General features: G+C 58.0%; 1 protein-coding gene across 1 annotated transcript in view; it reads right to left on the bottom strand.

The window, feature by feature from the left end:
• Positions 1 to 14,997, bottom strand: part of ALDOA (aldolase, fructose-bisphosphate A) — a 44,206-nt gene that overhangs the window by 9,275 nt on the left and 19,934 nt on the right. The window contains exons 5-6 of the mRNA XM_090130459.1: positions 12,670 to 12,830; positions 5,152 to 5,235 (exon numbers count right to left, since the gene is read on the bottom strand). Coding sequence (XP_089986585.1) covers positions 5,152 to 5,235; positions 12,670 to 12,830 — 245 coding nt within the window. The remainder of the gene's footprint in view (positions 1 to 5,151; positions 5,236 to 12,669; positions 12,831 to 14,997) is intronic.

The raw sequence follows: 14,997 nt of genomic DNA, 5'->3' as shown, positions 1-14,997 counted from the left end.
AAGGTTGGAGATGTTTTGTTAATGTTTGGGGACATCGGAGGAAGTTTGGGGACTTTTTGGGGTCATGTGGGGACATTTTGCGGACGTTTTGGGGTCATTTGGTGACATTGGAGGAAGTTTAGGGACGTTTTGGGGTCATGTGGGGACGTTTTAGGGATGTTTTAGGGTCATTTGGGGACATTGGAGGAAGTTTGGGGACGTTTTGGGGTCATGTGGGGACGTTTTGGGGACATTTTGGGGTCATTTGGGGACATTGGAGGAAGTTTGGGGATGCTTTGGGGTCATGTGGGGACATTTTGGGGACGTTTGGGGTCTTTTGGGGACATTTTGGGGACGTTTTGGAGCCTTTTTGGGGTCACTTGGGGACGTTGGAGGAAGTTTGGGGACGTTTGGGGGACATTTGGGGACATTTTCAGGACGTTTTGGGGTCATTTGGGCACATTGGAGGAAGTTTAGGGACGTTTTGGCGTCATGTGGGGACGTTTCGGGGACATTTTGGGGACGTTTTGGGGTCATTTGGTGACATTGGAGGAAGTTTGGGGACGTTTTGGGGTCATTTGGGGACATTGGAGGAAGTTTGGGGACTTTTTGGGGACATTTGGGGGACATTTGCAGACATTTGTGGAAGTTTGGGGGTCATGTGGGGACATTTTGGGGTCATTTGGGGACATTGGAGGAAGTTTCGGGACGTTTTGGGGTCATTTGGGGACACTGAAGGAAGTTTGGGGTCGTTTTGGGGTCATTTGGGGACATTGGAGGAAGTTTGGGGATGTTTTGGGGTCATGTGGGGACGTTTGGGGGACATTTTGGGGTCATTTGGGGACGTTTTGGGGACATTGGAAGAAGTTTGGGACTTTTTGGGATCATGCAGGGACGTTTTGGGGTCATTTTCGGGACATTTTGGGGACATTTGGGGACGTTTTGGGGTCATTTGGGGACATCGGAGGAAGTTTGGGGACGTTTTGGGGACATTTGGGGACATTTTCAGGACGTTTTGGGGTCATTTGGTGACATTGGAGGAAGGTTAGGGACGTTTTGGGGTCACGTGGGGACATTTTGGGGACGTTTTGGGGTCATGTGGGGACATTGGAGGAAGTTTGGGGACGTTTTGGGGTCATGTGGGGACATCGGAGGAAGTTTAGGGACGTTTTGGGGTCATGTGGGGACACTGAAGGAGGTTTGGGGACGTTTTGGGGTCATGTGGGGACGTTTGGGGGACATTTTGGGGTCATTTGGGGACGTTTTAGGGACATTGGAAGAAGTTTGGGACTTTTTGGGGTCATGTGGGGATGTTTGGGGGACGTCTTGGGGTCATTTGAGGATGTTGGAGGAAGTTTGGGGCCGTTTTGGGGTCATTTGGGGACACTGGAGGGAGTTTGGGGACGTTTTGGGGATGTTTGGGGATGTTGGAAGAAGTTTGGGGACTTTTGGGGGACATTTTGGGGTCATTTGGGGACATTTTGGGGTCATTTGGGGACAGTGGAGGGAGTTTGGGGCCGTTTGGGGGTCATTTGGGGCCGTTTTGGGGGTTGTTTGGGGATGTTGGAGGAAGTTTGGGGACGTTTTGGGGATGTTTGGGGACATTGGAGGAAGTTTGGGGACGTTTTGGGGATGTTTGGGGACATTGGAGGAAGTTTTGGGGATGTTTTGGGGACGTTTTGGGGTCACTTGGGGACATTGGAGGAAGTTTGGGGACATTTTGGGGTCATTTGGGGACGTTTTGGGGACGTTTTGGGGATTTTTGGGGACATTGGAGGAAGTTTGGGGACGTTTTGGGGTCATGTGGGGACGTTTGGGGGACATTTTGGGATCATTTTTGGACGTTGGAGGAAGTTTGGGGACGTTTTGGGGTCATGTGGGGACGTTTGGGGACATTTTGGGGTCATTTGGGGACATTGGAGGAAGTTTGGGGATGCTTTGGGGTCATGTGGGGACGTTTTGGGGATGTTTTGGGGTCTTTTGGGGACATTTTGGGGACGTTTTGGAGCCTTTTTGGGGTCACTTGGGGACGTTGGAGGAAGTTTGGGGACGTTTTGGGGACATTTGGGGACATTTTCAGGACGTTTTGGGGTCATTTGGGGACATTGGAGGAAGTTTGGGGCCGTTTTGGGGTCATTTGGGGACATTGCAGGAAGTTTGGGGACATTTTGGGGTCATATGGGGACATTTTGGGGCCGTTTTGGGGTCATTTGGGGACATTTTGGGGACTTTTTGGGGTCATTGGGGGACATTTTGGGGCTGTTTTGGGGCCGTTTTGGGGGTCATTTGGGGACGTTGGAGGAAGTTTGGGGACGTTTTGGGGACGTTTGGGGACGTTGGAGGAAGTTTGGGGACTTTTTGGGGTCATTTGGGGACGTTTTAGGGATGTTTTGGGGTCATTTGGGGACGTTGGAGGAAGTTTGGGGACGTTTTGGGGACGTTTGGGGACGTTGGAGGAAGTTTGGGGACGTTTTGGGGTCATGTGGGGACATTTTGGGGACATTTTGGGGTCATTTGGGTTCGTTTTGGGGACATTGGAGGAAGTTTGGGGACTTTTGGGGACGTTTGGGGACATTGGAGGAAGTTTGGGGACTTTTTGGGGTCATGCAGGGACGTTTTGGGGTCATTTGGGGACGTTTTAGGGATGTTTTGGGGTCATTTGGGGACGTTGGAGGAAGTTTGGGGACGTTTTGGGGACGTTTTGGGGACGTTTTGGGGATGTTTGGGGACATTTTGGGGACATTTGGGGACGTTTTTCGAACGTCTGGGGACATTGGTGGAAGTTTGGGGACGTTTTAGGGACATTTGCGGGACATTTGCAGACATTTGGGGACATGTGGGGACGTTTTAGGGTCATGTGGGGACATTTGGGGGACATTTTGGGGACACTGGAGGAAGTTTGGGGACGTTTTGGGGTCATGTGGGGACATTTTGGGGACATTTGGGGACGTTTTGGGGACCTTTGGGGACGTTGAGGGAAGTTTGGGGATGTTTTGGGGTCATTTGGGGACATTTTGGGGACACATGGGGACATTTCGGGGCCCTTTGTGGACACGTGGGGACATTTTGGGGTCATTTGGGGACGTTTTGGGGACATTGGAAGAAGTTTGGGGACGTTTTGGGGTCTTGTGGGGACGTTTGGGGGACGTTTTGGGGTCATTTGGGGACGTTGGAGGAAGTTTGGGGACGTTTTGGGGTCATGTGGGGACGTTGGAGGAAGTTTGGGGACTTTTTGGGGTCATTTGGGGACATTTTGGGGACATTTTGGGGTCATTTGGGTTCGTTTTGGGGACATTGGAGGAAGTTTGGGGACGTTTTGGGGTCATTTCGGGACGTTTTGGGGTCATTTGGGGACGTTTTAGGGATGTTTTGGGGTCATTTGGGGACATTGGAGGAAGTTTGGGGACGTTTTGGGGACGTTTTGGGGATGTTTGGGGACATTTTGGGGACATTTTGGGACGTTTTTCGGACGTCTGGGGACATTGGTGGAAGTTTGGGGACGTTTTAGGGACGTTTGCGGGACATTTGCAGACATTTGGGGACATGTGGGGACGTTTTAGGGTCATGTGGGGACATTTGGGGGACATTTTGGGGACACTGGAGGAAGTTTGGGGACGTTTTGGGGTCATGTGGGGACATTTTGGGGACATTTGGGGACGTTTTGGGGACCTTTGGGGACGTTGAGGGAAGTTTGGGGATGTTTTGCGGTCATTTGGGGACATTTTGGGGACACATGGGGACATTTCGGGGCCCTTTGTGGACGCGTGGTGACATTTGGGGTCACCCTGGTGACATTTTGGGGACAGGGCGAAGACCTGACGACGTCGGGGACATTTTGGGGTCGCAGCGAAGATTCGGAGATGTTGGGGACGCTTTGGGGACATTTGGGGACAAGGTGAAGGTGTGGAGATGTCGGGGACGTTTTGGGGACATTTGGGGACGTTTTGGGGACATTTGGGGACATTGGAGGAAGCTTGGGGACTTTTTGGGGTCATGCAGGGACGTTTTGGGGTCATTTGGGGACGTTTTAGGGATGTTTTGGGGTCATTTGGGGACATTTGGGGGACATTTTGGGGACATTGGTGGAACTTTGGTGACGTTGAAGGGACATCTGCAGACATTTGGGGACTTTTGGGGACATTTTGGGGTCATTTGGGGATGTTGAGGGAAGTTTGGGGATGTTTTGGGGTCATTTGGGGACATTTTGGGGACACATGGGGACATTTCGGGGCCCTTTGTGGACACGTGGGGACATTTTGGGGTCATTTGGGGACGTTTTGGGGACATTGGAAGAAGTTTGGGGACGTTTTGGGGTCTTGTGGGGACGTTTGGGGGACGTTTTGGGGTCATTTGGGGACGTTGGAGGAAGTTTGGGGACGTTTTGGGGTCATGTGGGGACGTTGGAGGAAGTTTGGGGACTTTTTGGGGTCATTTGGGGACATTTTGGGGACATTTTGGGGTCATTTGGGTTCGTTTTGGGGACATTGGAGGAAGTTTGGGGACGTTTTGGGGTCATTTCGGGACGTTTTGGGGTCATTTGGGGACGTTTTAGGGATGTTTTGGGGTCATTTGGGGACATTGGAGGAAGTTTGGGGACGTTTTGGGGACGTTTTGGGGATGTTTGGGGACATTTTGGGGACATTTTGGGACGTTTTTCGGACGTCTGGGGACATTGGTGGAAGTTTGGGGACGTTTTAGGGACGTTTGCGGGACATTTGCAGACATTTGGGGACATGTGGGGACGTTTTAGGGTCATGTGGGGACATTTGGGGGACATTTTGGGGACACTGGAGGAAGTTTGGGGACGTTTTGGGGTCATGTGGGGACATTTTGGGGACATTTGGGGACGTTTTGGGGACCTTTGGGGACGTTGAGGGAAGTTTGGGGATGTTTTGCGGTCATTTGGGGACATTTTGGGGACACATGGGGACATTTCGGGGCCCTTTGTGGACGCGTGGTGACATTTGGGGTCACCCTGGTGACATTTTGGGGACAGGGCGAAGACCTGAAGACGTCGGGGACATTTTGGGGTCGCAGCGAAAATTCGGAGATGTTGGGGACGCTTTGGGGACATTTGGGGACAAGGTGAAGGTGTGGAGATGTCGGGGACGTTTTGGGGACGTTTTGGGGACGTTTTGGGGACATTTGGGGACATTTGGGGACGTCACCCACCTTCTCGGTGACATACTGGCAGCGCTTGAGGTCGTGGTCACCATCTGGGAGGATCTCGGGTTCCACGATGGGGACAATTCCGTTCTGGAGGGAGGGACATGGGGACATCAGGCAGGGGGAGGGGACACCAGGGGACACCAAAGCACCTCCAGGTGCCACCAGATCACCTCTAAGTGCCACCAAACCCCCCCAGGTGCCACCAGGTCACCTCTAAGTGTCACCAAAGCGCCTCTAAGTGCCACCAACCCCCCCCAGGTGCCACCAACCCACCTCTAAGTGTCACCAAACCACCTCTAAGTGCCACCAACCCCCCCAGGTGCCACCAACCCACCTCTAAGTGTCACCAAACCACCTCTAAGTGCCACCAACCCCCCCCAGGTGCCACCAACCCACCTCTAAGTGTCACTAAACCACCTCTAAGTGTCACCAACCTCCCCCCAGGTGCCACCAGGTCACCTCTAAGTGCCACCAACCCCCCCCAGGTGCCACCAAACCCCCTTTGGGGCCACCAACCCACCTCTAAGTGTCACCAAAGCACCTCTAAGTGCCACCAAACCCCCCAGGTGCCACCAGATCACCACTAAGTGCCACCAACCCCCCCCCAGGTGCCACCAAACCCCCCCTAGGGGCCACCAACACACCTCTAAGTGTCACCAAACCACCTCTAAGTGCCACCAACCTCCCCCCAGGTGCCACCAGGTCACCTCTAAGTGCCACCAAACCCCCCCCAGGTGTCACCAAAGCACCTCTAAGTATCACCAAACCGAGCCTAGATGTCACCAACTCCCCCCAGGTGCCACCAGATCACCTCTAAGTGCCACCAAACCCCCCCAGGTGCCACCAACCCACCTCTAAGTGTCACCAAACCACTTCTAAGTGCCACCAACCTCCCCCCAGGTGCCACCAAACCCCCTTTGGGGCCACCAACCCACCTCTAAGTGTCACCAAAGCACCTCTAAGTGCCACCAACCCCCCCAGGTGTCACCAACCGACCTCTAAGTGTCACCAAAGCACCTCTAAGTGCCACCAACCCCCCCCAGGTGCCACCAGATCACCTTTAAGTGCCACCCAACCCACCTCCAAGTGCCACCAAATCACCCCTAGGTGCCACCAAACCCCCTTTAGGTGGCACCAACCCACCGTAGGTGCCACCAAAACACCTCTAAGTGCCACCCAACCCCCCCTAGGTGCTACGATACCATTTCATGTGCCACCCAACCCCCTTAGGTGCCACCCAACCCCCCTTAAGTGCCACCCAGCCATCACTAAATGTCACCAAACCTACACTAGATGCCACCCAACCCCCTTAGGTGCCACCCAACCCCCCCTAGGTGCCACTATAACCTCCTTGGGGCCACCCAATCCCCTTTAGGTGCCACCCAACCCCCTAGGTGCCACCCAACCATCTCTAAATGCCACCCAACCCCCCTTAGGTGCTACCCAACCCCCCCTAGGTGCCACTACACCCTCTTTGGCGTGACCAACCCCCCTTTGGTGCCACCCAACCATCCCTAAATGTCACCAAACCTCCCCTAGATGCCACCCAACCCCCCCTAGGTGCCACCCAACCACCCTTAGATGCCACTATACCCTATTAGGTGCCACTGAACCCTCTTCAGGTGCCACCCAACCTCCCCTAGCTGCCACCCAACCATCCCTAAACGTCACCAAACCTCCCCTAGGTGCCACCCAACCCCCCTTAGGTGCCACCCAACCATCTCTAAATGTCACCAAACCTACACTAGATGCCACCCAACCCCCTTAGGTGCCACCCAACCCCCCCTAGGTGCCACTATCCCCTCCTTGGTGCCACCCAACCTCCCCTAGATGCCACCCAACCCCTCCTAGATGCCACTATACCCTCTTAGGTGCCACCCAACCCCCCCTAGGTGCCACCCAACCCACCTTAGGTGCCACCCAACCCCCCTAGATGCCACCCAACCCCCCTTAGGTGCCACCCAACCCCCCCTAGATGCCACCCAACCCCCCCTAGGTGCTACCCAACCATCTTTAAATGCCACCCAACCCCCCCTAGGTGCGACCCAACCCCCCGTAGGTGCCACCCAACCCCCCCTAGGTGCCACCCAACCATCCCTAAATGTCACCCAACCGCCCCTAGGTGCCACCCAACCCCCCTTAGGTGCCACTATCCCCTCCTTGGTGCCACCCAACCCCCCCTAGGTGCCACCCAACCCACCTTAGGTGCCACCCAACCCCTCCTAGATGCCACCCAACCCCCCTTAGGTGCCAACCAAGCCCCCCTACATGCCACCCAACCCCCCTTAGGTGCCACCCAACCATCTCTTAGTGTCACCCAACCCCCCTTAGATGCCACCCAACCCCCCTTAGGTGCCACCAAACCCTCCTTAGATGCCACCCAACCCACCTTAGGTGCAACCCAACCCCCCCTAGATGCCACCCAACCCCCCTTAGGTGCCACCCAACCCCCCCTAGATGCCACCAACCCCCCTTAGGTGCCACCCAACCCCTCCTAGATGCCACTAAACCATTTTAGGTGCCACCCAACCCCCCCTAGGTGCCACCCAACCCCCCCTAGGTACCACTATCCCCTCCTTGGTGCCACCCAACCTCCCCTAGATGCCACCCAAGCCCCCCTTAGGTGCCACCCAACCCCCCTTAGGTGCCACCCAACCCATCTTAGGTGCCACCCAACCCCTTCTAGATGCCACTATACCCTCTTAGGTGCCACCCAACCCCCCTTAGGTGCCACCCAACCCTCCCTAGGTGCTACCCAACCATCTTTAAATGCCACCCAACCCCCCCTAGGTGCCACCCAACCCCCCCTAGATGCCACCCAACCATCCCTAAATGTCACCAAACCCCCCCTAGGTGCCACCCAACCCCCCTTAAGTGCCACCCAACCATCTCTAAGTGTCACCCAACCCCCCTTAGGTGCCACCCAACCCCTTCTAGATGCCACTATACCCTCTTAGGTACCACCCAACCCCCCCTAGGTGCTACCCAACCATCTTTAAATGCCACCCAACCCCCCCTAGGTGCCACCCAACCCCCCCTAGGTGCCACCCAACCATCTCTAAGTGTCACCAAACCTACACTAGATGCCACCCAACCCCCTTAGGTGCCACCCAACCCCCCCTAGATGCCACTATACCCCCTTAGGTGCCACTATCCCCTCCTTGGTGCCACCCAACCCCCCCTAGGTGCCACCCAACCCCCCTTAGGTGCCAACCAACCCCCCTTAGGTGCCACTATCCCCTCCTTGGTGCCACCCAACCCCCCTTAGGTGCCACCAAACCCTCCTTAGATGCCACCCAACCCACCTTAGGTGCAACCCAACCCCCCCTAGATGCCACCCAACCCCCCTTAGGTGCCACCCAACCCCCCCTAGATGCCACCCAACCCCCCTTAGGTGCCACCCAACCCCTCCTAGATGCCACTATACCCTTTTAGGTGCCACCCAACCCCCCTTAGGTGCCACCCAACCCCTCCTAGATGCCACTATACCCTTTTAGGTGCCACCCAACCCCCCCTAGGTGCCACCCAACCCCCCCTAGGTACCACTATCCCCTCCTTGGTGCCACCCAACCTCCCCTAGATGCCACCCAAGCCCCCCTTAGGTGCCACCCAACCCCCCTTAGGTGCCACCCAACCCATCTTAGGTGCCACCCAACCCCTTCTAGATGCCACTATACCCTCTTAGGTGCCACCCAACCCCCCTTAGGTGCCACCCAACCCTCCCTAGGTGCTACCCAACCATCTTTAAATGCCACCCAACCCCCCCTAGGTGCCACCCAACCCCCCCTAGATGCCACCCAACCATCCCTAAATGTCACCAAACCCCCCCTAGGTGCCACCCAACCCCCCTTAAGTGCCACCCAACCATCTCTAAGTGTCACCCAACCCCCCTTAGGTGCCACCCAACCCCTTCTAGATGCCACTATACCCTCTTAGGTACCACCCAACCCCCCCTAGGTGCTACCCAACCATCTTTAAATGCCACCCAACCCCCCCTAGGTGCCACCCAACCCCCCCTAGGTGCCACCCAACCATCTCTAAGTGTCACCAAACCTACACTAGATGCCACCCAACCCCCTTAGGTGCCACCCAACCCCCCCTAGATGCCACTATACCCCCTTAGGTGCCACTATCCCCTCCTTGGTGCCACCCAACCCCCCCTAGGTGCCACCCAACCCCCCTTAGGTGCCAACCAACCCCCCTTAGGTGCCACTATCCCCTCCTTGGTGCCACCCAACCCCCCCTAGGTGCCACGCAATCCCCTCTAGATGCCACTATACCCTCTTAGGTGCCACTGAACCCTCTTCAGGTGCCACCCAACCCCCCTTAGGTGCCACCCAACCCACCTTAGGTGCCACCCAACCCCCCCTAGGTGCCACCCAACCCCCCCTAGGTGCCACCCAACCATCTCTAAGTGTCACCAAACCTACACTAGATGCCACCCAACCCCCTTAGGTGCCACCCAACACCCCCTAGATGCCAACCAACCCCCTTAGTTGCCACCCAACCCCCCCTAGATGCCAGCCAACTCCCCTTAAGTGCCACCCAACCCCCCTAGATGCCACCCAACCCCCCCTAGGTGCTACCCAACCATCTTTAAATGCCACCCAACCCCCCTTAGATGCCACCCAACCCCCCTTAGGTGCCACCCAATCCCCTCTAGATGCCACTATACCCTCTTAGGTGCCACTGAACCCTCTTCAGGTGCCACCCAACCCCCCTTAGGTGCCACCCAACCCCTCCTAGATGCCACCCAACCCCCCTTAGGTGCCAACTAAGCCCCCCTACATGCCACCCAACCCCCCTTAGGTGCCACCCAACCATCTCTAAGTGTCACCCAACCCCCTTTAGGTGCCTCCCAATCCCCCCTAGATGCCACCCAACCCCCCTTAGGTGCCACCCAACCCATCTTAGGTGCCACCCAACCCCTTCTAGATGCCACTATACCCTCTTAGGTGCCAACCAACCATCTTTAAATGTCACCCAACCCCCCCTAGGTGCCACCCAACCCCCCTTAGGTGCCACCCAAGCCCCCCTAAGTGCCACCCAAACCCCCCTTAGGTGCCACCCAACCATCTCTAAGTGTCACCCAACCCCCTTTAGGTGCCACCCAATCCCCCCTAGATGCCACCCAACCCCCCTTAGGTGCCACCCAACCCATCTTAGGTGCCACCCAACCCCTTCTAGATGCCACTATACCCTCTTAGGTGCCACCCAACCATCTTTAAATGTCACCCAACCCCCCCTAGGTGCCACCCAACCCCCCTTAGGTGCCACCCAAGCCCCCCCTAGATGCCAGCCAGCCCCCCTTAGGTGCCACCCAACCCCCCTTAAGTGCCACCCAACCATCTCTAAGTGTCACCCAACCCCCCTTAGGTGCCACCCAACCCCTCCTAGATGCCACCCAACCCACCTTAGGTGCCACCCAACCCCTCCTAGATGCCACTCAACCCACCTTAGGTGCCACCCAACCCCCCCTAGATGCCAGCCAACCCCCCTTAGGTGCCACCCAACCCCCCTTAGGTGCCACCATCCCCTCCTTGGTGCCACCCAACCCCCCGTAGGTGCCACCCAACCCCCCCTAGGTGCTACCCAACCATCTTTAAATGCCACCCAACACCCCCTAGGTGCCACCCAACCCCCCCTAGATGCCACCCAACCATCTTTAAATGCCACCCAACCCCCCCTAGGTGCCACCCAACCCCCCCTAGGTGCTACCCAACCATCTTTAAATGCCACCCAACCCCCCCTAGGTGCCACCCAATCCCCTCTAGATGCCACTATACCCTCTTAGGTGCCACTGAACCCTCTTCAGGTGCCACCCAACCCCCCTTAGGTGCCAACCAACCCCCTTAGTTGCCACCCAACCCCCCCTAGATGCCAGCCAACCCCCCTTAGGTGCCACCCAACCCCCCTTAGGTGCCACTATCCCCTCCTTGGTGCCACCCAACCCCCCTTAGGTGCCACCCAAGCCCCCCTTGATGCCAGCCTGCCCCCCTTAGGTGCCACCCAACCCCCCTTAGGTGCCACCCAACCCATCTTAGGTGCCACCCAACCCCTTCTAGATGCCACTATACCCTCTTAGGTGCCAACCAACCATCTTTAAATGTCACCCAACCCCCCCTAGGTGCCACCCAACCCCCCTTAGGTGCCACCCAAGCCCCCCTAAGTGCCACCCAAACCCCCCTTAGGTGCCACCCAACCATCTCTAAGTGTCACCCAACCCCCTTTAGGTGCCACCCAATCCCCCCTAGATGCCACCCAACCCCCCTTAGGTGCCACCCAACCCATCTTAGGTGCCACCCAACCCCTTCTAGATGCCACTATACCCTCTTAGGTGCCACCCAACCATCTTTAAATGTCACCCAACCCCCCCTAGGTGCCACCCAACCCCCCTTAGGTGCCACCCAAGCCCCCCCTAGATGCCAGCCAGCCCCCCTTAGGTGCCACCCAACCCCCCTTAAGTGCCACCCAACCATCTCTAAGTGTCACCCAACCCCCCTTAGGTGCCACCCAACCCCTCCTAGATGCCACCCAACCCACCTTAGGTGCCACCCAACCCCTCCTAGATGCCACTCAACCCACCTTAGGTGCCACCCAACCCCCCCTAGATGCCAGCCAACCCCCCTTAGGTGCCACCCAACCCCCCTTAGGTGCCACCATCCCCTCCTTGGTGCCACCCAACCCCCCGTAGGTGCCACCCAACCCCCCCTAGGTGCTACCCAACCATCTTTAAATGCCACCCAACACCCCCTAGGTGCCACCCAACCCCCCCTAGATGCCACCCAACCATCTTTAAATGCCACCCAACCCCCCCTAGGTGCCACCCAACCCCCCCTAGGTGCTACCCAACCATCTTTAAATGCCACCCAACCCCCCCTAGGTGCCACCCAATCCCCTCTAGATGCCACTATACCCTCTTAGGTGCCACTGAACCCTCTTCAGGTGCCACCCAACCCCCCTTAGGTGCCAACCAACCCCCTTAGTTGCCACCCAACCCCCCCTAGATGCCAGCCAACCCCCCTTAGGTGCCACCCAACCATCCCTAAATGTCACCAAACCCCCCCTAGGTGCCAACCAACCCCCTCTAGATGCCACTATACCCTCTTAGGTGCCACTGAACCCTCTTCAGGTGCCACCCAACCCCCCTTAGGTGCCACCCAACCCCCCCTAGGTGCCACTATCCCCTCCTTGGTGCCACCCAACCTCCCCTAGATGCCACCCAACCCCCCCTAGGTGCCACCCAACCCCCCTTAGGTGCCACCCAAGCCCCCCTAAGTGCCACCCAACCCCCCTTAGGTGCCACCCAACCCCCCTTAGGTGCCACCCAACCATCTCTAAGTGTCACCCAACCCCCTTTAGGTGCCACCCAATCCCCCCTAGATGCCACCGAACCCCCCTTAGGTGCCACCCAACCCGTCTTAGGTGCCAGCCAACCCCCCCTAGGTGCCACCGAACCCCCCTTAGGTGCCACCCAACCCCCCCAGCCCCCCCTTTTGGTGACCCAGCAGGACCCCAGACCTGCTGGCAGATGCTGGCATAGCGTGCCAAGACGTTGGCATTCTCCATGATGGCCAGGCGGGACGGGGTGTGCTCGGAAATCTTCAGCACGCAGCGCCACTTGGCAAAGTCTGCCCCGTCCTTCTTGTACTGAGCGCAGCGCTCCATCAGTCCGTCCAGCCCTGCGGACACACGGACGCACAGCTGACATCGGGGCTGGGGGGGGTTTTGGGGGTGAGCAATGTGAGGGGGGGGGGGTGGATGGGGGGGGGAGGGAGAGGGGTGGGTTTGGGGTGGGGACTGAAATGGGGATGGGGGGGATTTGGGGTGGGGACATCAGGGGGGATGGGGACAGGAATGGGGATGGGGGGGGGATATTAATGGGGGATGGGGGTGGAATTTGGGGTTGGGGACATCAGGGGGGATGGGGACAGGAATGGGGATGGGGGGGGAATTGGGGTTGGGGACATCGGTGGGGGGACACTGGGGACATCAGAGGGGGATGGGGGGGGATTTGGGGGTTGGGGACATCGGGGGGGATGGGGACAGCAATGGGGTTGGGGAGGGGAATATTAATGGGGGATGGGGACAGCAATGGGGGATGGGGGTGGAATTTGGGGGTGGGGACATCAGGGGGGATGGGGACAGGAATGGGGATGGGGGGGATTTGGGGTTGGGGACATCAGGGGGGATGGGGACAAGAATGGGGGATGGGGGTAGAATTTGGGGGGGGGGACATCAGAGGGGGATGGGGACAGGAATGGGGATGGGGGGGGATTTGGGGGTTGGGGACTTCGGGGGGGATGGGGACAGCAATGGGGATGGGGGGGGATTTGGGGGTTGGGGACATCAGGGGGGGGATGGGGACAGTAATGGGGATGGGGGGGATTTGGGGTTGGGGACATCAGGGGGGGATGGGGACAGCAATGGGGATGGGGACAGCAATGGGGGATGGGGGTGGAATTTGGGGGTGGGGACATCAATGGGGGCATTGGGGACATCAGAGGGGGATGGGGACAGCAATGGGGGATGGGAGGGAATTTGGGGTTGGGGACATCAGGGGGGATGGGGACAGGAATGGGGATGGGGGGGGATTTGGGGGTGGGGACATCAATGGGGGCATTGGGGACATCAGAGGGGGATGGGGGGGGATTTGGGGGTTGGGGACATCAGGGGGGGTGGGGACAGCAATGGGGAGTATTGGGGACATCAGTGGGGGATGGGGGTGGAATTTGGGGTTGGGGACAGCAGGGGGGGATGGGGACAGGAATGGGGATGGGGGGATTTGGGGGTGGGGACATCGGGGGGGGATGGGGACAGTAATGGGGAGTATTGGGGACATCAGTGGGGGATGGGGGGGGAATTTGGGGGTGGGGACATCAGGGGGGGGTATTGGGGACATCAGAGGAGGATGGGGACAGCAATGGGGATGGGGGTGGAATTTGGGGTTGGGGACATCAATGGGGGCATTGGGGACATCAGAGGGGGATGGGGGGGGATTTGGGGGTTGGGGACATCGGGGGGGGATGGGGACAGCAATGGGGGATGGGGGGGATTTGGGGGTGGGGATAGCAGTGGGGGTCTTAGGGATATCAGAGGAGCATGGGGACAGCAATGGGGGATGGGGGTGGAATTTGGGGGGGGGGACATCAGTGGGGGGTATTGAGAACATCAGTGGGAGATGGGGACAGTAATGGGGAGTATTGGGGACATCAGTGGGGGATGGGGGTGGAATTTGGGGTTGGGGACATCAGTGGGGTATTGGGGACATCAGAGGAGAATGGAGACAGCAATGGGGGATGGGGAGGGGGATATTAATGGGGGATGGGGGTGGAATTTGGGGGTGGAGACATCAGGGGGGGATGGGGACAGGAATGGGGATGGGGGGGAATTTGGGGTTGGGGACATCTGGGGGGGATGGGGACAGGAATGGGGATGGGGGGGGATTTGGGGGTTGGGGACATCGGGGGGGATGGGGACAGCAATGGGATTGGGGAGGGGGATATTAATGGGGGATGGGGACAGTAATGGGGGATGGGGGGGGATTTGGGGTTGGGGACATCGGGGGGGGTATTGGGGACATCAGTGGGGGATGGGGACAGCAATGGGGATGGGGGTGGAATTTGGGGTTGGGGACAGCAGTGGGTGGACACTGGGGACATCAGAGGGGGATGGGGGGGGATTTGGGGGTTGGGGACATCGGGGGGGGATGGGGACAGCAATGGGGATGGGAGGGGAATTTGGGGTTGGGGACATCAGAAAGGGATGGGGACAGGAATGGGGATGGGGGTGGAATTTGGGGTTGGGGACATCGGGGGGGGACACTGCGGACATCAGAGGAGGATGGGG

This window comes from Phasianus colchicus, chromosome 40 (genome assembly GCF_987193195.1).
Source record: "Phasianus colchicus chromosome 40, bPhaCol1.hap1.1, whole genome shotgun sequence".
Lineage (NCBI taxonomy): Eukaryota > Metazoa > Chordata > Aves > Galliformes > Phasianidae > Phasianus > Phasianus colchicus.
This window is presented reverse-complemented; position numbering and strand designations above follow the sequence as displayed.